This window comes from Brassica napus, chromosome A2 (genome assembly GCF_020379485.1).
Source record: "Brassica napus cultivar Da-Ae chromosome A2, Da-Ae, whole genome shotgun sequence".
In the NCBI taxonomy this organism is placed as follows: Eukaryota; Viridiplantae; Streptophyta; class Magnoliopsida; order Brassicales; family Brassicaceae; genus Brassica; species Brassica napus.
Window position 1 is genome coordinate 24,339,447 of NC_063435.1, and position 22,756 is coordinate 24,362,202.

At 32.0% G+C, this 22,756-nt stretch overlaps 3 protein-coding genes, 1 long non-coding RNA gene and 1 pseudogene across 6 annotated transcripts; 3 read left to right on the forward strand and 2 right to left on the reverse strand.

Annotated features, from left to right (window-relative positions):
* Positions 1 to 532: 532 nt before the first annotated feature.
* On the forward strand, positions 533 to 1,553 carry LOC125580162. The gene is made up of 2 exons (XR_007317902.1): positions 533 to 1,008; positions 1,097 to 1,553. It is a non-coding gene; the product is annotated as an uncharacterized LOC125580162 (long non-coding RNA).
* Positions 1,554 to 6,212: 4,659 nt separating this feature from the next.
* On the forward strand, positions 6,213 to 8,801 carry LOC125580158 (agamous-like MADS-box protein AGL3). The gene is made up of 8 exons (XM_048744255.1): positions 6,213 to 6,749; positions 7,469 to 7,550; positions 7,674 to 7,735; positions 7,820 to 7,919; positions 8,020 to 8,061; positions 8,128 to 8,169; positions 8,260 to 8,465; positions 8,568 to 8,801. Exons 1-8 carry the CDS (start codon positions 6,565 to 6,567, stop codon positions 8,656 to 8,658), a joined length of 810 nt encoding a protein of 269 aa, XP_048600212.1. The 5' UTR covers positions 6,213 to 6,564; the 3' UTR covers positions 8,659 to 8,801.
* Positions 8,802 to 9,095: 294 nt separating this feature from the next.
* LOC125585034 lies at positions 9,096 to 11,792 on the forward strand (annotated as a pseudogene).
* Positions 11,793 to 14,750: 2,958 nt separating this feature from the next.
* Positions 14,751 to 17,533, reverse strand: LOC106430037 (ACT domain-containing protein ACR5). 3 transcript variants are annotated; one of them, XM_048744215.1, is made up of 7 exons: positions 17,414 to 17,533; positions 17,218 to 17,315; positions 16,836 to 16,954; positions 16,585 to 16,767; positions 15,765 to 16,493; positions 15,319 to 15,694; positions 14,751 to 14,889 (listed from the first exon to the last, which is right to left on the reverse strand). In XM_048744215.1, the coding sequence occupies exons 2-6, from the start codon at positions 17,219 to 17,221 to the stop codon at positions 15,362 to 15,364; spliced, it is 1,368 nt and encodes a 455-aa protein (XP_048600172.1). In that variant the 5' UTR covers positions 17,222 to 17,315; positions 17,414 to 17,533; the 3' UTR covers positions 14,751 to 14,889; positions 15,319 to 15,361. The 3 variants fall into 3 exon arrangements, with proteins under 3 accessions (XP_048600172.1, XP_013726267.2, XP_048600179.1); XM_013870813.3 differs by lacking the exon at positions 14,751 to 14,889 and having other exon boundaries at positions 15,176 to 15,694; XM_048744222.1 differs by lacking the exon at positions 14,751 to 14,889 and having other exon boundaries at positions 15,176 to 15,694; positions 17,218 to 17,277; positions 17,414 to 17,483.
* Positions 17,534 to 21,198: 3,665 nt separating this feature from the next.
* On the reverse strand, positions 21,199 to 22,499 carry LOC111206925 (protein COLD-REGULATED 15B, chloroplastic). Its single transcript, XM_022704390.2, has 2 exons — positions 22,155 to 22,499; positions 21,199 to 21,801 (listed from the first exon to the last, which is right to left on the reverse strand). Exons 1-2 carry the CDS (start codon positions 22,367 to 22,369, stop codon positions 21,438 to 21,440), a joined length of 579 nt encoding a protein of 192 aa, XP_022560111.1. The 5' UTR covers positions 22,370 to 22,499; the 3' UTR covers positions 21,199 to 21,437.
* Positions 22,500 to 22,756: the final 257 nt, after the last annotated feature.

Below are 22,756 nucleotides of genomic sequence, written 5' to 3' on the forward strand. Positions count from 1 at the left end.
TAATCTTAAACTATATTTTTCTAAACACAAATCTTTAATCTTTAATCAAACTCTTTATCATGAATCTTAACTTCAAACATAATCTATACATTCAATACTCTAGAAATATTTATAACTAAGTCTCACCACTAGATTAATAATTAATAATTAATATATTTAATAATTCATTATAACATTTACTACCACTAAATTAAAAATTTAAATTACAAACCTTATATCTAAACTCCAAACCATATTCGGATATTCCTCAAACCCCATCTGAACCCTATGTACTAACCATAAATTATAAATCTACCCAGTAAAACTAATATTTTATAACTTAAACACCAAATCTTAACACATAAATTACAAATCTAATTTTAAAATTTTATTCTCAAATTTCACTATAAACTAAACATAACTCTAAATATTCTTTTTAAAACTGATATAATCAAAATATACTTATTAAATATAACTCTCATATATGCTATACACCTTATATAATAAACACTAAACTTTAAACTAAACTCTAATCACTATAAATTAATCTTAAACTTTAAAATTAAATTTCAATACTATATCCCAATATCAATCACAAAGTTTAAATTTTTAAATATAAATCTAAACAATTTAAATTTTGAATTCTAAATCTTATATTTTTTTCTCAAAATAATTCATATTAACGAAAATTTATCATAAATATTTTTTTAATATTAAAAACAAAATAGAATAAGTAATCAATGGTGTTAAAAAAAGAATAGGAAAACAAATACATAACATCTGATTGGTCAACAGAAAGTAGCCTATCACATAGAAGGGTAAGGATCATGCTTTGTGTAACCACAACCATTGATAAAAATGAATCCAACGGACCACAATGCACTAAGATAAAAAAAATACACTTTTTCTTCTCATCTCTTTCTTTCTTCCTCTCCTCTGACTTCTTCGTATCCTCTAATCTATCTCTCAATATGCCTCCTCCGTGAATCTAAACTGTCTCAACAGCCAACACCATCACCTCCGACAGAAGTATCTCAATTTCCACCTCCTCGTTCTCCACTTCTTTACCTGATTACTCTTTTTATTTTTTCTATTCTCAAAGTTTTCCTTTTTTCAGATGCAGATTTAAAACAAGAAGAAGATAGGAAACAGATCGGAGGGAGGAGTCTGAAGAAGCTTGACAGCAGAGGAGGTAGAAGAATCGTGATGGTGGAGGAATAAAAAGCCTGACGGCGGAGAAGGCATGGCCAGCATATAAGTTCGTCGCTCAGCCGTAACACCGGTGGCTCTACCACCAGATTGAGTCTTCGCTTCAGCCATGGCATTCGGAGCCGGTGGAGGTGGAGGTGGAGGTGTAAAAACCTGATGGAGTTGACGAAGTCTCATGGAGGAGAGGATGCGGCTGGATTCTTCTTTTCTGTTTTTAGGTTTAGCTTTTTTTATTTGGTTTAGTTTAAACCGAGTTGGAATTGTAGTGGTTTGACTTTAGCTTTTAATTTCTGGTTTAATTTTGTAAACCGGAATTTATTTGTAAACCAATCTTAATTCATAAATAAAATTTATTTTATTTTTAATTATAAAACAACTTTTGGTTTAATTGTCAATTATTTTATTTTAATTATGATTATTTTTAATTTATTATAGAAAAGATCTATCATAGCATGAATACATGAATCGTAATCAATTTGTAACAAAAAAATAATGCTACATTTAAGTTAATAATAACATTCAATTATTGCTATCGTATCTGATTATTTTGTAGCGTTTAAAAAATGCTATCGTAGAAGGGGTATCTACGATGGCTGCCGATGACATAGCATATGAGAAAATGCTATGAAAGCCCTATTATAGCATTTTTCGTGAGCTAAGAATGTACATATTTCTTGTAGTGTGAGCTTCGATCTTTTTCTTGAGGAAGGAGGAGTCTTAGAGAGTCTTACATATATTCGGATCTTGCATGCATCTTATGGAACTCGAACCGATAGTGAATCGAAGCAGAGTGCCCACTTTACGTCTTCACCCACCTGAAAACGAGTAAAACTGTTAGAACTCCAAAAAAGAAAAAATATACAGTAACTACATAGATCTTTCTTTACCTGTGACATGCATGCGGTCGCCGTCGCTGAAGAAACCATCGCCGGTCTACGGTGGAAAAGGAGTTCGCGGAGAGTTCAAGTCAAGAACTTATCTCCCGAGACAGGAGTTTGTTCTGTGAAGTTTAGAACCCGAGGTACGAGTACCGGAGCTTATCGCCGTCGCCGGAGCTCCATTTCTAACGGTGGCGACTCGTCTTCCTCTCTCTCAATCAGTCACTCTCTCTCTCTCTCTTATGTTCTAAAGGTGGCTGACGAAATGAGAAGAGAAGATGTTGCGGGACTTTAGGGTTACCGCGGGTTCGATTGGGCCATCCCGCATAAAGCCCATACCGCACAGTCCCTTTCCCGCGAGGCCCGCAACATTGCGGGATATCAAAACATGGGCCCAAACCCGTCCCGCCCCAAGCCTTAACGGGCCTGTCCCGCGGTCCAGGTTCTCGGTTGACATCACTATGTTTGACTAATAGAAGTCTCAGTCTACTTAGGATAACAAATATAAGAATCACATCATCAATAACCCATTCCAGAATTTATGTTCTTAACGAAAACATTAAATAGGGTTTAACCTTCTCCAAAAAATCACCGTGGACTTTTTTTGCCAAGTTAAGCTTTTTTTTCGATGACAAGATATAGTTTATTTGTTTGCTACGTGATCTCATTATTAGGTCATGTTACCGGTTAACCAACTTTAACAGATTTTTGACAAATCATTTACTATACGAGCGCTGGTTGAAGGAAAAAGCATTTTTCTATTTTTTATTTAGTCGGGATGTTGTGTTTTCTTTTGTAACCCTATGTTTCTTTGGTCTTTTGATTATCAGAGTTAAAAAAGAGAACTATATATATTTTGAACGAGATTCAACCTACTGGTGCAGGAAAAATAATTGTTCTTAAAAATATATCTCAAAGAACATAAAATGCCTATGGTCCAAATGGAGTGTAACTAGGGTTTTAGCCCATCATCGGGTCTAATCTTTTTTTTTTTTTTTTTTGAAACACCATCGGGTCTAATCTAGTTCCAGTTTGTTAGTCTAAAGATACAGAAGAATCTGCAAGCATCAGATATCATATTATAATTATTGTTACATGGTGCAGTGTTAGTAATATCACATCGATCTCCTGCATTACTAAGATAAAGTATATTACATGGACCTACGGTATATGATATATTGGTCTACAAAACAATACTAAAGCTTATAATGATAGATCCAAGGGGTAATCTTTTTATCTTCCCAAAAGAAGAGTGAACTGTAAAAGTTCTAGTATAAGAAAAAGAAAAAAGCGAGAATCGTACAACCGGTAATATACATAAATATTAAGAATCGTATTTTTAATAATCATAATGATATGTTCGTCCGAAACTATATATTATTTTATTTGCTTTTATTAACTGGTTGTTAATAATGTAAGAAGAGTTACTAACTAATTCGTAACTAGACTTATAATATTTACCTATGCAGAAATATTAATTATCTGGTAGCATATATAATTTATGGAGATTTACTGTAAAGGTACTGTTAGAACAACTATTTTATCAGAGATAATTTCTCAAATGTTCTTTGGGCTCCGAATTATCTACCTAGATGATCCCATATCAAAAGATGGAATATCACATTGCAATATTTTATGGTATTTATACTTTATAGATATTAACTAAAGCATATATCTACTCATGTATTACATGCTGTGAGGTGACCACTTGGAACGATAAAAGATTGGTAGAGGATTAACGAGTACGCAGAAGATAAAGATCTAATACACATGATGACATGTAAGATACAGTATGCATATACATCGTTTCTATCAAGAAGATTAATAGCGATACAATAAATAGATATCATTAAGCTGACAAAAAAGGACAACATTAATTTTTTATTGATGTATAGGTTGAACAAAATAACTAAGGTACCAAGTGAAATATGAGTCAGCAAGCAAAGTTAAAAAGTTGTCTGAGACATATCACATGAGTAAATTAACAATCTTCATCATCATCAATGTATAATATAAGCTGCCATGATAGAAGGAATGAGAACTATTTGGATCATGTTCTGATATCATGTTAAATTATATGAAGTTCTAACATACAATTAACTTTTGATAAATAGATTGACTCATCGCTCTTATATACTAATATTTTTAAGATTCTTTCTAACTTCCAATGTAAAAGACTTCGCCTCTGAATAAAAAAGAAACATAAAAAAGAAACATGATATTTTCCACTTTAAAGGAAAAATCGCATAAAAAATTTTGAAAGTGTCACTTACTAGCACTTTAAACCTTGAAGTTTTTTCGCTAGCACTTTTAACCTTCAAAGTGACATTTTTATCATAAAAAACCTCCAAACAAGAAAAATGACCGGTTGAACAGGTTAAAAACAGTTTTTTTCAAAAAATAATTATTTAATTAATAAAATAAACAAAAAATATTAATAAAAATCGAAAAATTTAACAAAAAACTCACAAATTAAAAAATGAGAAAAATAAATAAATATTTAAAAATTAAATAAAAAATAACAAAAAATTCAAAAAATAAATAAGATCAAATTAAAATGGAGAAAAATAAAAAAAAATCATAAATTTAAAAAAAAAGTGAAATTTTTTGAAACTGTTTTTTAAATTTTTATTTTTAATTTTTTAGTATTTATTTTTTATTTTATAAAATTTTAAACCCTAATTCCAAAACCTCACCCCTTAACTCTAAACCCTAAAGTTTGGATTAATTAACCCAAGGGGTATAAGTGTATATTTACCTCTTTAATGAAACTTATTTTTGTGACTTTGAGCCTTGAATACTAGTTTGAGAACAAAAACTTGGTTTGGTGTTATCTTAGTCTTTTTTTTTTATCAACACATATCTCCAATGATAATTTTCGACATTATATTTGAAAATGAAAAAAAAAACTTTTTGAATTTTCAATTTTTTGAAATTTATTATTATTTTTCTGTATTTTAATTTGATCTTATTTATTTTTTAATTTTTAGTTATTTTTTATTTAATTTTCTAAATCTTTATTTATTTTCCTCACTTTTTTTAATTTATGAGTTTTTTGTTAAATTTTTTGATTTTATTATTATTTTTGTTTATTTATTAATTAAATAATTATTTAAAAAAAAAAAACTGTTTTTAACCTGTTCAGTAGGTCATTTTTCTTCTTTGGAGGTTTTTTATGATAAAAATGTCACTTTGAAAGTTAAAAGTGTTAGTGAAAAAACTTCAAGGTTTAAAGTGCTAGTAAGTGACACTTTCAAGGTTTTTTATGCGATTTTCCCCTATCTAATATATATAAAAATTTTAATCAGCTAAATGTCTTCACGGTACGTAAAACCCTTCTAAATAACAAAAGAGAGAGACAAATATTAAAGTTCAATGTTAACAGTAATATACTAAATACTGTCGTACTATATCATATTCTTCTTTACTTATGCTGATAGTACTATATCAGATTTAAGTTTTAACCATTTAAACTCGACAAACTTTTTTGTAACGATCGTGAAGTAGCTGTCATACTAAAGAACCTGTCGGCAAGAGAGGCCAAGCGGAAAAAAAAACTTTAAAGCCTATCAACCTCTTAGTTTTATTCACAAACACATAAATATATATACACTAAAGATTTATTTTCATAAACTAAACGTGTCAATGCCTGAAAAAACGTTAATTTACTTATTTCTTTCTTTTGATGAACAATATCAATATGCAAGTAACAAGACCATAAAATACTAATAGATAGGACTTGGACTTGTGAATGTGCTCTATTAAAGGCATACTTTGTAGGTTATATATAGAATCTTTCAATTATTTCTTTTTTGAGCATAATAAAAACTAGGGACTAGATCTGATGACAGTAATCTATATATGGCAGAAATTTATCTATCTTAAAATCGTATGGAGGAGGCTGAAAGAGAAAAGTTGGAGCATTTTGGTTGGACTAGAAAGAGAGAGAGATATCTTAACTCTCCTTGGAAAAGTACTAGGAATCAATTTTATTTTCTACCAAAAAAGGATGTAGGAAAGAAATAAAACTAAAAATGTATTCCCTGATAACGAAGTAAGAATAAAATAATGACATATACACGATACATGTTTATGTAGAATATATGATATTTTTCGTTCTTTTTTAAAAGGAAAGTTTATGAGGGTTGAAATAAGTTGTGTAAGCTTTTATTTGGCCAAGAATGGCTTAGCATCTACAAAAAATCAACACAACATTATTCTCTTAAAACATTCCAACAAAAGAAGAACCTGAACAAGGTGGTCCACCACCACAACAACCACTACCATCACCTCCTCGGCTCCTCCTCCACCACCCACCAGTCACCGGACAAGAGAGGAAACCAATTCATGCCCTATATATAAAACCAGAATCCTTAAGAGACTATATCTACACTAAACATTTCACTTATATATGCACTCTATCTATGTGTGTGTATAGATAAACCTTATTTAGTTCATCACTTGTGCGTTTCTTGGGGAGAGAGAAAGAGTTGCAAGGATGGGAAGAGGAAAAGTGGAGTTGAAGAGGATAGAGAACAAGATCAACAGGCAAGTAACATTTGCAAAGAGAAGGAATGGTCTGCTTAAGAAAGCTTATGAGCTTTCTGTGCTTTGTGATGCTGAGATTGCTCTTCTCATTTTCTCTAACCGTGGCAAGCTCTACGAGTTTTGCAGCAGTCCTAGGTAATAGAATCTTTAATCCTCTTTTTTCAGATATTTAGGGTTTTGATTCTTAAGGATTGTGGGAGGATATGAAAGCTTGAGTCTTTCTTGATTTTGTTAGAGCTGATGATTGGGGTTTAATTTCTTTTATGACTTCTTGGTTTTATGTACAAATCTGGCTTCTTAAGTGAGATTAAATTACCAAAAAGATGATCATACTATCAGGTTCTTAGATGGTCTAAGATGATGATTAAAGCTAGAGTTTGAATAGAAAAGTAGATGAGATTTGTTTATAGAAGCTACTACTATATATATAATGAAAGCTTTTACATATGAGATTGGATCTTGAAGGGGTTGATCCAATTTTCCAAAGAGACAAAGGATTGACCTCTGGATATACAAAGCTGTAAAGAAACACAACAATACTTTGACTACTTCTTTAAGTTAGTATCTCTTAAGTACTTGTAATAATTATATTAAAGGTAAAGAGACAACTCTGATGATAATCAGTTTCATAAGTTTCTTTTGCGCTTAACAAATATTTTTTTCTGAAACAATTTTAAAACTTTTCCCCTTGCAAACTAATACTGAGATTGATACTGATCTTGATGTTCTTGGTTTTAAACATGGACGTTTTACAATGCTTTAAAGGTTTGTTGTTTTACCCTTTCAAGATATTACTCAAAATGAATTCAAAGTTTGATATGTATAAAAAATCAGTAATAATTTGTATGAATTAGTGGTATGACCAAGACGGTTGAGAAGTATAGAAAACACAGTTATGCAACTATGGATCCAAATCAATCAGCTAAAGACTTGCAGGTACATATTCCCTCTCTCTCTCTCTCTCTATATATACATATATATTTATATATATATAATTATCAAAAGACTGAACTCAAACTTGTAAAATTGTCCGTTAGTTAATTTTCTTTTAAATGGCAGGAGAAGTACCAAGACTACTTGATGCTCAAATCAAAAGTTGAAAGCCTTCAACATTCACAAAGGTACATAGCTTGAATCATCACACATGTTGAAAATTAGATGCCTACTCCAATCACATAAGTCTTGTGGAATTTTTTTCTCTCTAGGCATTTGCTAGGTGAGGAGATAGCTGGGATGGGAGTGAATGAGCTTGAGCAGCTAGAACACCAAGTAGATGCATCACTAAAGCAGATAAGGTCAAGAAAGGTATATACAAAATCTCAACAAATCGACAATTTTATATTCGATTCTTTGATCCTTAGAGAATTTACAACACTACCAAACATTGGCTTTGTTTTATTTCCAGGCCGGGGCGATGCTTGATCAACTATCAGACCTCAAAACAAAGGTACATAAAGAGTCACAGTGTCTTATCATTTCAATACAACACACTCACATATTCATCAATTTACAGGAGGAAATGTTATTAGAGACCAACAGAGATCTTAGGAGAAAGGTAGTGCCATAAAATCTTCTAGCGCAAGAAATTTGAATCACTTTGAGTTCTCTTATAACATGGTTCTCTCTCACTCTCTTGCTACCTCAGTTGGAGGAAAGTGATGCAGCCCTTACTCAATCGATGTGGGGAGCTGCTTCTGCTGGAGAACATTCCCACCAACAACAACAGCAATATCACCAACAACAACAACAACAACAACATCAACAAGGCATGAGCTCTTATCAAGCAAACCCTCCGAGTCAAGAAAATGGTTTCTTCAGGCCTTTACACGGCAATGTAGCATTGCAGATGAGGTATGCAGCATAGAAAAAAATAGTAACGATCCATTGAATTGATTTTCTTCTATGATCAGCAAGATATATCCTAAAATTTGTGTTTCTTTTTTTATCAAACAGTCATTACAATCCTGGTGTGACAAATGCAAGCAACTCAGCAACAACATCACAGAATGTTATTAATGGATTTTTCCCTGGATGGATGCTCTGAACAAAATCATACATATATATGTATACATATGTGTGTTTTATAGATCAGAGATCATTGCTTGTGTCATTTGGTTTTTGCAAGAGAAACATATATAGTTCATGATTCACAAACTCAGTTATATATAATCAAGGACTGTAAGGTCACACTCCAGATTATTATAACAATAGTTTTGAGCTTTCAATATAATAGTTGTAAGAGAATTCTCTATCTTTTATCTTTTACTAGGGTAGGTCCGGGAAGTTATAATAAAACCTATTTATATTAATTTTATGAAGTATTTTCAGAAATTATACATTAAAAACGATATTATAAACAAATAAATAATGAACAGAATTTTGAGATAATATTGTAACTTTTAATAACATATTCGGTTTGAATTAAGTAACAAAATCTTCATTTTTCTCTATTTTTCAAAGAAGAAAATAGAAATTTTAAATACGTACTACTATATTTATTTAGTTTCAAGTTAAAAAAAAACAATTACACTTATTAATTATTCATGAAAATAAATTGGTCTAACTTCAAGCTAAATCAGTTAAAATATAATAAAATTTGATAAAATAATCAATCTATTTTAAAATACTATAGAAATATTTTAATAATATCATAAATAGTAATTAATTTTCTAATTTAACATGAAATAATGTGTTATTATATATTTGTTTCCGATCATAATTCTATCTTCTTGATTGAAATATTATTTAATTTTTAGTGTCTTACTGGTTATGTTTTGTAATTTATTATAGATTTTGTTGAATTTTGTTTGATAACAAAATTATTTGATAGTAATTTTTCTCATGCTATTTTAAAATATTGCTTTAAATTAGTATTTTATAAATTAATAAAATAACATACTTCTATAGCATATTTTTACTTAAGTTACATACCACTTCATAACAAATAATTTATTCGAAGAAGTTAGAGTGAAGCAAAACATAATTATACAATAAAGAACTAAAATGTAATGTAACCATTAACAATTTGGAAATCAAGATGATTATTTGTGTTTTTGAACGCATTTTCATGTCATTGGTTCAGACAAAAGAAGGTCCATCGTCACGGCAAACAAAAACTCTTATCATTACTACTTATCAAAATTTTACAAATTTGAAAATATGGCCATTACTTCTGCCTCTTAACTCTAACGAAGAAGAAAGAAAAATGTATACTTGATAATTTGGTCGCCTAGAAAGACTTTCCTGTCACCTGAGGATTATCAAGCAAGATTCAGATTATAATAAGATCCATGGACCATAAAAGCAGCTTACAAATCTATGAAAATGCTGTGAAGCCTCGTAGAACACATACAGATTATAATATTTCAGTTGCAATTTCGGTTTTTACTTATCACAATTTTTAAGGGGTTGTTATTTATTTTCATGGGAAGCACCTTCAAGAAATATTTCCAACCAAAACCTAAACACACAAAATAGTATTTAAAACACAACCAAAAACTCAAAGAACAGAGCAGAAAGCACTGATAGAGAAGGATATCAAAATGGGGGAACCAGCAGGGTATTGGATGAATAAGATAAGGACATATTCAAAGGAAGATCATCTTCGAGCAAATCATTAGATGAAGGAAGTGCTTCTGGTTCTAGAAAGTGATTTGAAGCATAGTAAGAGTCAAAACGCAGAGGAAGGTAGGAATAGTTAAGCTGCACAAGCTAAGAGTGGGAGAAAAGTTAAGATTGTCAATGGGCCTTAACAAATTGTATTCAAGATGACAATATCACTCTTTTCCATGTCACAAAAACATCCATAGGGCAAGGTAATACACGTAACTCATTATATATAGTTATGCAAAAGTTGCATTTAAACCTCCAATTAGAAGGTAACCATTTAGATCCTTCATCAATGAACAATCGAAACAAGAACAGATCTTTGGGGTTTCGAGGGTAATTGGGCCTAAAGATTCTGTTTTGGGTTGTATTCCGCTCTATATTGTCACTTGTGTTTTAGTTTTTCTTTTTGTTTGTCTGTTTTATCCTGGTTTCATATTTAGTAGGTATTTTGAATCGCTTCATAATTTTGGGTCATACTCCACTCAAGCTGGGCACGCTTAATATTGCTGAATCTCTAGCAACTATATGTTTTTGTTACTCGTTCAAAAAAAAACAACTATATGTTTTGTCATGTTAAATAGCTGTAGATGAGACAAACAGAGAGAAACTCAAGGCCTCATGAACAAGTTCATCCGTTGACGAACTTTTGTCAGCTCAAGAAACCTAAGGTAAGATTTTAAATACAAATCAGAGAAACTAATTCACTTCAAAAAAGCTCTTGGCCTAGTACGACTGCTCTGTACAAAAAGAAAAGAATGTAAAGACTTTAATATTTGTTCTTGTGTTGAACAGTTGAACTCTAAGACGCTTTCAACCTGTAAGCTATAAGAAAAAATATGGTTGAACAGTTTATAAAATGTTTGATTTTAACTGTCAACTCGTACGTATATACTGTCTTAATTGTTATTTTTCTTTTAACCTAATCATTAGTTAATCTTATATCATATATCAATCGTCGTACCGGTCATAAGCATTTTTAAAAGATTTGTGTCAACAGACTACTACTTAGTTCTCATAAAAGAAACAGACTACTTACCGTCATTAGCAAAAATACTCAATAAATAAACAGACTACTTACAGTCATTAGCAAAATTATTAAGGCATGAGCAATGGGGATTTATAGTTGGACTAGTTTATTAACTTGTCAATAAAAATAACGAGTTCATATGACAGTTTGCGTATGACGCCGCAAAAGTTATTAAACTAACAATAGAAAATTACTGCAGTACGAATGAACACAATATAACAACAACTAAATTTAAGCATGGGTTTATTAATAAAATTAAAAGAAATGAAATACTTAGAACATTTTATAAGGGAACAAAAAAAAAGGTAGAAATGTAGAATTAACTCGAGACATGTATACAAATCCCAATTTCGTTTGGAGATCAGCAATCCTTCCTTTCCTTATTCTTTTCTGCAGCAACGGCGACGTCCGTGACAGCGGCAGTGACGGTTGCGACAACGGCTACGGTGGTAGCCACAACACCAACGGCAGATACTGCTGTACTCACAATGGTACAGACGGCAATTGTCGTACCAACCAAACCAAGAAACCCCATCTTTTAGTATCTTTTAATAGTTTTAATTTATCTTCTAAATTTCCATATGAAAGCAGAGTTCGTTCATGGGATTTATATAGTTGAGTGCTATATTAATGTTTTTTTCTTGGGGTTCGAAAATTAGGTTTACTACTACATTTTACAAGATAAGTTCAATACTCTAGGAGGAGACTGCAAAACATCTTTGAGTTGTAATGTAATGATTATAGAGGAATTGTAACAAGAAACTCTTTGAGAGAGGTGCAACTTAAGAGGCGTGGGAATTTCTATATACTTTTTTAGTATTATTCTCTCCGTTTCATAATAGATGATGTTTTAGAAAATTTTTATTTTTCAAAATAGATGATGTTTTGATATTTTTATGTTATTTTTAACTTTATCAAAAACTTTGTAACCAATTAGAAGTTGTAGTCATTTCTGTAATTAGTTAGATGATTTTTAAATTATATTTTTAAAACTATTTTTTAGAGAAAAGTAAAATTTTTAATCTTTATGCAATAAAGAATAATATCATCTATTTTGAAACGGAAGAAGTATCGTATATTGATTAAAAGAAATAATTAATTAGACTACGATTAGTAAGGGTAAAGAAGAACTGAGAGTTAATATTTTCATGATTATAAATATTAAATAGAAGTATAGAACAGATACACCAAAACAAATTTTCGAGTTTCTAAGCAAATTTTGGAGAATCTTGACTGAGTACTAATATTTGAGAGACGAGGAGACATCGTGTGACTCCGAATGGTTTAGTTATTTCCTTAGTTCATACATATTTTATGTACTAGTAATAAAAATGAATATACAAAAAAGGGAATTTATTGCAATGAAAAATTGTTTTGTCTTTTTTATTTATTACTCCTAGTTAGATGAATTACCTAACTCCGTTAATAAATAGTTTGAGAGTTCCGTAACCCAAAATTTTGTTTCTTTTTGGTTTATATTTATAGACTAGTTATACTTCTATTAAGTGTTTATGTCTGACTTTACAAAAATATGAACAATTTGATAGGTAAACTACCTTTTACTTAGATATTCTATTCATAGTGAATATAATTAAGGAAACCACATAAAATTTTAACAGGTAAAAATATGATTTATACTATTACATCATTTGACTATTTACTAGAAAATGGACCAAAATCCTACTTTTCCACGATCCTAATTGACATAGATGTATGATGTATCAATATTGGGCCATTGGCAGTTGGCACATTTGTTTCTCCTTTTGTGTTGATCCTTCCAACCCATTGCTATTTTTGCTTCTATTATAGTATTTAGAGTCACTTTTACTTCATTGCTATTCTAATCTACCTCTATTTTTCTCTATATTTTTTTTTAAAAAATAAAAAAATTCTGTTATAAAGGTGAAAATGCTTCAATGTATGCATCTATAATAGAGTTCCTCTATTTATAAGGGAAAATATAGATATATGTTATCTTTACCTTTAAATATAGAGGCAAAAAATAATTTTCCTCTATATTTTCCTCTAAAATATAAGAACTCTATTATAGATGCATATATTGGAGCATTTTCACCTTTATAATAGAGATTTCTAGTTTATAGGAAATTACAGAGGTGTATATTGGAGATGCTCTAAAATAAAATTTTTTTTTTCTTAAATATAGAAAAAAAACAGTAATTTTTATTTTTTAATCTATATTTTGAAGATAGCTATCATATGGTAATACATTAAAGCAAGCTCCATCTTTGTTATAGAAATTCTTTATTTTAGAAGAGAATATAACAAAATACATTGGAAATAATCTAAGTAATACTTATTGTCTCTTTGGTTTCTTACTAATTCTAGTCTCTAGTTTGGTTGGTTTTGTTGTTTTCTAGTATTTCTCTAGCTTTCTTCAAGTCCGGCTCAGATTTGTAGAGCCCTTTCAGATTTGGTGTCCCTTTTTGGTATTGGAACCGGTTGTATTATTTTAAGAAAATATCGATGGTATTATCATATATGTCCAAAATATATGTAGGTAGATGAGGTGCAAAGTTTTTCTCATTTATTTTTCATAAAATCGTTAAAAACTTATGGGTACAACGAGTGACACGTGGATAAAAGTCATAGTCAAAGCTGTGGCGCACCAATCCGCAAGGTTCATGACACAATTTTGGTTTTGAACTTTTTCCCAAAAGTCTAGCACTTTGTATTATAATATATGTCATCGATATTTGCTGGCACTCTCCGTTTTCTGTAATGTATGTTAGGGTTTTGAATGTTTTGCAAGATATTTTCATTGCAACTTTAAATTTTCTTCAAAGTTATCTACCCGATAGTATTTTGTAGTCTATTTTATAATTAGTAAAAATAATTGTTAATCTATATTTTAGTGATATTCTATGCAAAAAAATAATAAAATAACTTTTTAATAGTTATGCATAAATCTAAAATATCATATGTTGTGTAACAGAGGGATAATTTTTTTTTTTAACGCTGCTTTATTATGATCTTACAATTATGATATAGGAACGATTATATAAATGATTCGACAACCGACAATACTATCTGCCTTATGAAGATTTACGCCTAACTGCATCATCTGAGCCGTCCTATGAAGATTCACGTATGGCCAGATTTATTTGCACCATGTTGAAGATCTATTGGAAGCCTATCCTCTGTAGTCTGCATAATTGTTTAATAAATCGGAATTTGCACCATGTTGAAGATCTATTGGAAGCCTATCCTCTGTAATCTGCATAATTGTTTAATAAATCGCTCTCTCCGAGACTTGAAACCTGGATTTCTTGAAATCTGCAATAAATTGCATAGTTTGGAATTCGAATCCTAGACCTCGGTGTAGAAGCTTTTAAAGCTTAACCAGTAGGCTACGGTGCTTCCACAAGGGAGATTTATTTACTAACGCCTTTTGAATAAGATGTTTCAAGAGCTACTAGTCAAGGCAAATCTAGATTTACTAAAACCAGCAGTTATGGAAAATAATCGAACACAACAATCAATAAAATCCAATTTTTATATATACATCCACAAATGTAAAACCAGAGATTCTACACAATAGTATACTAAAAAGCCCTAAACATTGATGTCCTAAACGAGCTTCTTCATCTACATATTCACAGTGTGTACCACCACTGCTACCAACTGCCATTTACAGATAAAAGGAACACTTCCTTCAAGAATAAATCGCTCTCTCCGAGACTTGAAACCTGGATTTCTTGAAATCTGCAATAAATTGCATAGTTTGGAATTCGAATCCTAGACCTCGGTGTAGAAGCTTTTAAAGCTTAACCAGTAGGCTACGGTGCTTCCACAAGGGAGATTTATTTACTAACGCCTTTTGAATAAGATGTTTCAAGAGCTACTAGTCAAGGCAAATCTAGATTTACTAAAACCAGCAGTTATGGAAAATAATCGAACACAACAATCAATAAAATCCAATTTTTATATATACATCCACAAATGTAAAACCAGAGATTCTACACAAGAGTATACTAAAAAGCCCTAAACATTGATGTCCTAAACGAGCTTCTTCATCTACATATTCACAGTGTGTACCACCACTGCTACCAACTGCCATTTACAGATAAAAGGAACACTTCCTTCAAGAAGTTCAAGACCTGATCAACCCGAAATTGACGAAAGATCTCGACTTGAAAACACCAAAGAGAAACCCGGTTTGTGATTCTTGAGAACTCGGTTTCACCTCTGTGTTTCCACCTTTCACTTGAAGTATTGTCTGACCAATGACCTGCCTAATTGCATCTATGGTCTTAGCATCAACTTGATAACCAGAAGCATCCTTCACATAGAATGTGTTGAGAGCTTTCCCTCCTTTTGTTTTCACTTCTGCTCTCGTAACTGTAAGACTATTCTCACGGAAAATCCGAGTCACATCAGAGAGTAACCCTACTCTATCTGAAGTGCAAAGCTCAAGCTTCAAGCCCTATAAACATTGAACCAAACGTTAAGCCACAAGACACAACATTCTTTAAAGAAATGACAACAATGTTTACCTCAGAGACTCTTCTTTGAATAGCTGCTTTAAGACATTTGATCACTCTCTGTCTCTCTGCCTCAGACTTCACAGGAGATCCATCTGTATGTCTTATGTAATATTCCTGATAAGCTTCAGGGCCTTCAGCATCAATGCTGGCATGTGAAACCACATAATTCATATCCGTCAAAGTGAAGACGGTATCAAAGAGAAGCTTTGGTCTATCTTTACATCTGATCATCACAACAGAGTAATCCAAATCATGCAAGTTGGAGACATCCACATCTGGAACTACTCTCCCACTCTTATCCTCATCATCACCAACATTATTCTCCCACTCATCATAATCTCTATCAGCAAACATCAGCTGATGAAGCTTACGATCCGCGTAAGTCTCATCAAGAGAAGAAGAAACCGTGGTTTTGGGTTCACAGGACCTTCTGCTCCTGCTTCCACCTGTAAGCACGTAACCGAGAAGCTTCCTAATCTGTGACAGCCTCTCCGGATCAGTGACTGCAGAGCAGGTTTCCTCGTCAGTCACTTGTAAAACCGCCGCTGCTTTTGCTCTATGCGTCCAGATCTCAGCGTTGACCACGTTGCATTGAAGGTCCGTTAGCACAGCGCATAGCTCAGACAACAAACCGGGTCTGTCGGTTCCGGTTAGCTCAATGACAGTGAAATCGACAGATTGTTTAACACCAATGGTTGATCTAGGGCTGTAGCAAGAAGAGTCATCAGGGCCAAGAGACTGCAAACAAACACACCACCACAACGAGAGTTAATAATCATATCATAAACCTAACAGAATAGAAACAAACAAGAGAGGTCTAATCACTAACTTTACGGATGTATCCAAGAACGATTTCATCAGTAACTTTGTTCCCGTCTTGGTCAGTAACGTTGAAGACATCCATGAACCAGCCACCATCAGAGGAGATGTAAGCTTTCTTGATGGTGAGGTTAAGATCAGTCAAGACTTGAACAACTTCCAGAAGAATCCCATGTTTATTCGCACTATCCACCTAATAAAACCCACAAATCAAAACGTTTTCTTTACCTTAAAATCAAAACCCAATCTCAGAAAAGTTACCTTAATGACAGTAACGTTCTTGCAGACTTCGTTATCGATCACAACCCTTGGAGGATTCACTCTTCTGATAAACTTAGCAATCTCATCATCCATATGGTACGAATAGCTCAAACAGACATCTGAAAATAACAATCAAATCATCGATCATGAAACCAAACAGAGACTAAACCCTAGAACAGGATTATAAACGAACCCATGTTAGAAAGACCTAAAATTTAACAAACCCATAATGAAAAAACCTAAAATTTATCGAACCTATGATGAAAAGACCTAAAATTGAACAAAACCCAGATAGGGAAACTAATCATCAGAGCCCTAATTAGATCAATCAATCAATCATCAAATCGAAATCGGAAAGGAGAAACAGAGAGAAGTGACGAACCCATATCGATTCGTTAGAAGAAGGAATCAAAAGAGGGAAATGGATGATCGATCGATGTATCTGGAGGAGGAAGAAGACGAAGACGAAGACGATCGCAACGGTAATTGCCAGAGAGTATAAAGTTTGTTAAATTTATATATAGAGAAAGAGATTATTAATTTTAATTTTAATTTTAATCTAAAAAAGGGTGAATTACTTTGACACTGTGCTCTGTGTCTGACACAGATTCTCCTCAAAACCTGCAAAAAAGAAAAAATCAATTTATTTTCTGTTAAGTTTGTGATTGTGATGAGGAGGCAATGAGGGGGAGTCTACTCATAAATACACTTGGCCAGCCGCCCTTCGTTTTCAGGAGAAGGTTAGACTGGTAAACCGGTCGGTTTGGGATAGATTCTTTCTTTAATAGTGGTAGATTTCGAGATAATGACTTTTCTCTTAGTTGGGTGGCAAATTGGGGTTTGAATGATGATTAAATCTCATTATTTTGGTGGCACATGGATAGTAGTACAAATACTTAAAGATGAAAATCTTATAATAATTATTACATGACAAGGATTTAATTTCATTTTTTGTCAGAGACAAGGATTTAATAAAATATTAAATTTTCACATTAAACGAAAATCTTAATTGATATATAAAGATGAGAAATACATTAAAACACTACCAAAGAAAACAAATTTAGTTTTAAATAGTCACAAATGTAAAATAGAAACCTCCCAAAATAGCATAAATATAGTCTATATAATAACCTGTTTGAAATAATAAAAAAATTAAAACCAAAAGATTCGGACATAATCAAGTCACAAAAACTTTTTTAACCACCAAAAGTATCGTTTTTTTGTTAGCTTTCATTTAAGTTAAATCAAATGGTGGTCAGAAGAACTGATTCTCCGAGGAGCACTTCCATCTGATCGGGTTTGATCTATATGAGAAAAAATATAGCATTCTGTCCTTGTTTCTTTTTCTAACGCGTCCGCCTGACTATTCATACTTCGAAAAATATGAGATATATTCACATTCTCGAAATTCTCATTTAATCTTTGGAACACCTTGATCTCTGTCGCGAATGTCCGCCAATGTACCGAGTTTGTAGTCATGTTCACTAGATCCGAGCAGTCAGTCTCGAATGTATCGAGATTATCCTCATGTATCTCATACATAATGATGTCTAAAGTAAACTTTCCATCTCAGCATGCAAAGTTGAGAGGCTCATGCTGATGCCCATAATCCAAAATATTCAGAATCTATTTGATCCTTAAGACTCCACCCTAAGCCATTGACACTTCTATTATCGATCTATGACGCATCAATTTGACAGATAGAGATTCGGGGTATCCAAGGGGACACTGTCTCAACCTCTGTAGTAGGAGGGTCGTCATGATCTTCATTTGCTTCCTCTTTTTCATTAGCCTTCTTCCAACATTTTGCTTCAAAAAAAATGTGTGTTGGAAAATGTCAATAGGAGATACGATTTTTCTGTTAAAGAGTTTGTCGTTACACACCTTCCAAATATACTAACAACGTAAATTACTTTGACACTGTGATCTGTATCTGACACGGATTCTCCTCAAAACATGCAAAAAAATCAATTTATGTTTTTCAAAACCTGCAAAAAATCAATTTATTTTCTGTTAAGTTTGTGATTGTGATGAGGAGGAGGCAATGAGGTCTACTCATAAATATACTTGGCGTATGTTAGCAGCCGCCCTTCGTTTTCAGGGAAAGACTAGATTTGTAAACCGGTCGGTTCAGAAGATTCTTTCTTTAATGGGTGGTAGATTTCGAGATTATGACATTTCTCTTGTTTGGGTAGCAAATTACTCATATTTTTTCCTGGGATCTCGATTGGGACACACTGATGAGATTTTGAATAAGTTACATTTTTGGAAGATTAAATTAGGGTTTGAATGATGACTAAAACTGATTATTTTAGTGGCGTGCATGCATAGGGATATTAGTACAAATACTAAAAGATGGAAATCGTATATTAATTATTCCATGACAAGGATTTAATAAAATATTAACTTGTTACATTAAAATAAATTCTTAGTTGATAAGTAAAGATGAGAAATACACTAAAACAACAAAAGAAAACAAATTTAGTTTAAAATAACCAAAATGTAAAATAGAAAACCCCAAAATTAGCACAAATATAGTCATTTAAAAATTAAAATTAGCAAATTTTAAAAATTCAAAAATTAAAACCATAAACTTAGGTTATTATCCAATTGACTGGAACTTTTTTGAACCACCATATGTATGGTTCTTTTGTACTCTCTATGTATTTGAAAAAACGAATGTTCTATATTTTATATTTGTATTTGAAAGATTGATGTTTTGACTTTAGTTAGTGCATTTTACTTTATAATTTAAATATAAATCTAAAAATATGAAAGGTTGAAATTTATTGAAAAATAAAACTAAAAACAAAACCAAAAATAATAAGTAAAAGTATGTGTTTAATTTTTATTAATCTGTGTGCACATTCTAAAGTATCAATCTTACGGAAAGAGTGTATGATTGATTTTGATTAACTCCTTCCCCGGGATTATCTTGAATTGGCCGAATGTATCATGTGTTGTTCATGCACTCCAAAGATTTTGGAACTGAATGGAGTCCAACCATACCGGCAAAAAGAAAACATGAACAAATATGCAGTTAACAAGGACCAGAATCTAAGGAGAGATATTTAACATGCCACTCTCAATCAAATTGGTGGATTTTATTACCATCCCTATTTTTTTAATCATCGTTATTCGTGTCAATGTAAATTCGTGAACACCTTAATTTGATAGATCATCAAATGATTTATAAATGAACTCAAGTAATAATACTAATATATTTTAATTCATTTTTATACTATATATAGAATAGTAAGATGCTTATAAAATGTGTTCAAGATCAAGAAAATTAAGTTGAAAAGCTGTATCCACACAAAAAAATTGGATGACTGAGATATCATAGTCCCACACGCAAATCCGTCGAAATGCCTCCAATAAACATATTCTAAGAAATTAATTTATAACAGGAAAGCACTAGTAGAGTTTGATTAGTGTTTTCTATTAAAAAGGTTAATAATAGAATATGAAAAAAAAGCTAAAAGCGTGCTAAACAAAAAAATAAATGCGTAGAAGAAGGGACCATGCCGGCCGCATGCTATTCTCCATTGCTCATGCTCTTTTCCCTTCAGTTCTCTCCTTTAAAGCATAACAAATAATCATTTATAAAAATATTTTGACCAAAAAAAATCATCTATAAAAATATATACTTAGTACTCTATTTTAAATGAATAACACTTTTTATAAGATAGAAACAATACCCGACTAAAAGGGTTAATTTTCTGAAGAATCCTTAGTAGTTGTAAGAATTGTTCTAAAATGTTGAAAACCTTTTTGGTGATATATTTAAAAGAACTTTAAACTTGATTCCATGAGCAACTCAACGTAAGAGAAGTGATATTTGCTGAGCTAAAATCTGTATGTGGTATATTATGGGTTTTCTCTATGTTTAATATCTTTCGACAATTTTTTTTCTGGTGTAAATATTTTGCCATGTTTAACAAGTTACACCCCAAATAAAGGTGTAGGAAACCATTTGCATTGATTTTTGAACTTCTTAATCTGGCATTTCAAACCCTATGAATCGGTAAAAAATCTAAGACCAGATTGAGTTGAATAATCTCTTATAATTTGTTTGTTGGTGTCTGTATGTCTCATCGGAAACGAACTTTTATTCTTTGACGTCGTTGAAATATGTTTAGCACGCATCATACCACATCGAAAGTTAATTACAGTTTAGAACAATTAAGTGATATACTGATATATAATATTTACAATTTAAAAAAAAAATCAAAATAGCACTTCAGAACATAGTCTCTAAATCAATGGTGGTCTAGTGGTTTGAGACACATGCACCTTCGCAAGATTGAAACTCTCTAAATATATGGTAATCTAATGGTTTGAGACACATGCACCTTGGCAAGATTGAAACCATTGTATTTCTTTAACTCAGTAAATGTCATAGTTTGTAAGATTAAAGATTAGCACTTAATTTGAATGATTAGCCACTGACTATAAGTCTATATCAGTACTTATTGTATGTATCAGTTTATTCTCACAAAATAAACATACTATATTCTCACAAAGTAAAAATACTTTTGAGATTACTGCCTCAAAGTTCTTTATATGTTTAGCTATTTAAGGTCCCATATATACAATATTCTATTCTTCGGTTTTTGGAGGAAATATAGCTTCTTTAGCCTCTGCTGCTTTATCTCCAACGTACTTAGCCGTTTTCTTGCGCATATCCGTCGCCGAATCTTTGGCTTCACCAGCTTTTTCAACAATGAAATCTTTAGCCTTTTCAGTTATTAAAACAGTTTCTTCCTTGGTCTCTTTGCCTTTATCCGTCACAAACTCAGAAGCTTTCTTAGCATTTTCAGCCACCGTGTCCATCGCTTCACCAGCTTTCTCAACAATATAGTTTCTTGCACTCTCTATATGATCTTTAACTTCTTGTCCTTTCTGAGCAGTCACGTGCCCCACTTCACTCCCCATGTCCTTCACGAACTCGCCAGCTTTCTGTCTAATATTTATGTGCGACAATTTAACAAAACTATTATAATGAACAAAATCGATACTTATATATAGGTTATAAAAACTTCACCATGAGTATTTTTTTTTTTACTTAATTTGTTGACTTCTAAATAACTAACTAAGAATGACGTGAAAGCATGTCAATGCATCATAATGTGTTTAATTTCTCTCATAAAAAAATATCTTTTTGGTAGTATTATATAGTATTCACCAAATGATTCAGAATTTTTATCATCTACAATTTTATCATGTTATGGTATATATACGAGAGTTTCAAGTCACTCCATATCCAATAATATTCGTCGTATCTAAAGTATCTCCAAGCAAATATAATAGACTTACGAGGCATCATCTAGCCATTTGGGGTCGTTCTTTGATTTTCCATCACCTTTCACGGCGGCTAGGACCCATGACTTGTTTCTCTGCGGTGTAATGGTCGCATTCTTCCGGCCAACACTCATAGATCCACCGCCTACGCCGCCGCTTCTCTTGCTTCCGTTGATCAATAACGAAGAGCCCACCCCACTAAGCATAGCTCCAGAAATAGACATCGACATGAGAATCTCTTACCTTTGGTCTCTTAATAGGTGGAAAATTCTGTGTGTTTGAGAGTAAAACGAATCTAAAGCGAGGAGTTAAATTGTTATTAAATGGGACAATCGAGAATCTTATAAGGAAGCTCAGAGGCTAACGTGGATTAGTTTCTAACCAATTAGAATCACTGCCATCTTTTATGTTAGTTATTTGTTTCGTCACGTGGATTGGCTTTTGGTACACGAGAAAACACGTAGGCCCATTGACATGCTTGCACCCGAAAATGTTGTGTTTTTTAGAAGGTCGATTTTTTGGGAGAGAGGAGAAATGCAAATGATGCGTAGAAAGAAGGATCATGCAGGTCGCATGCTACTCTCTCAATTTCTCCTAATATAAAAACATTATAAATA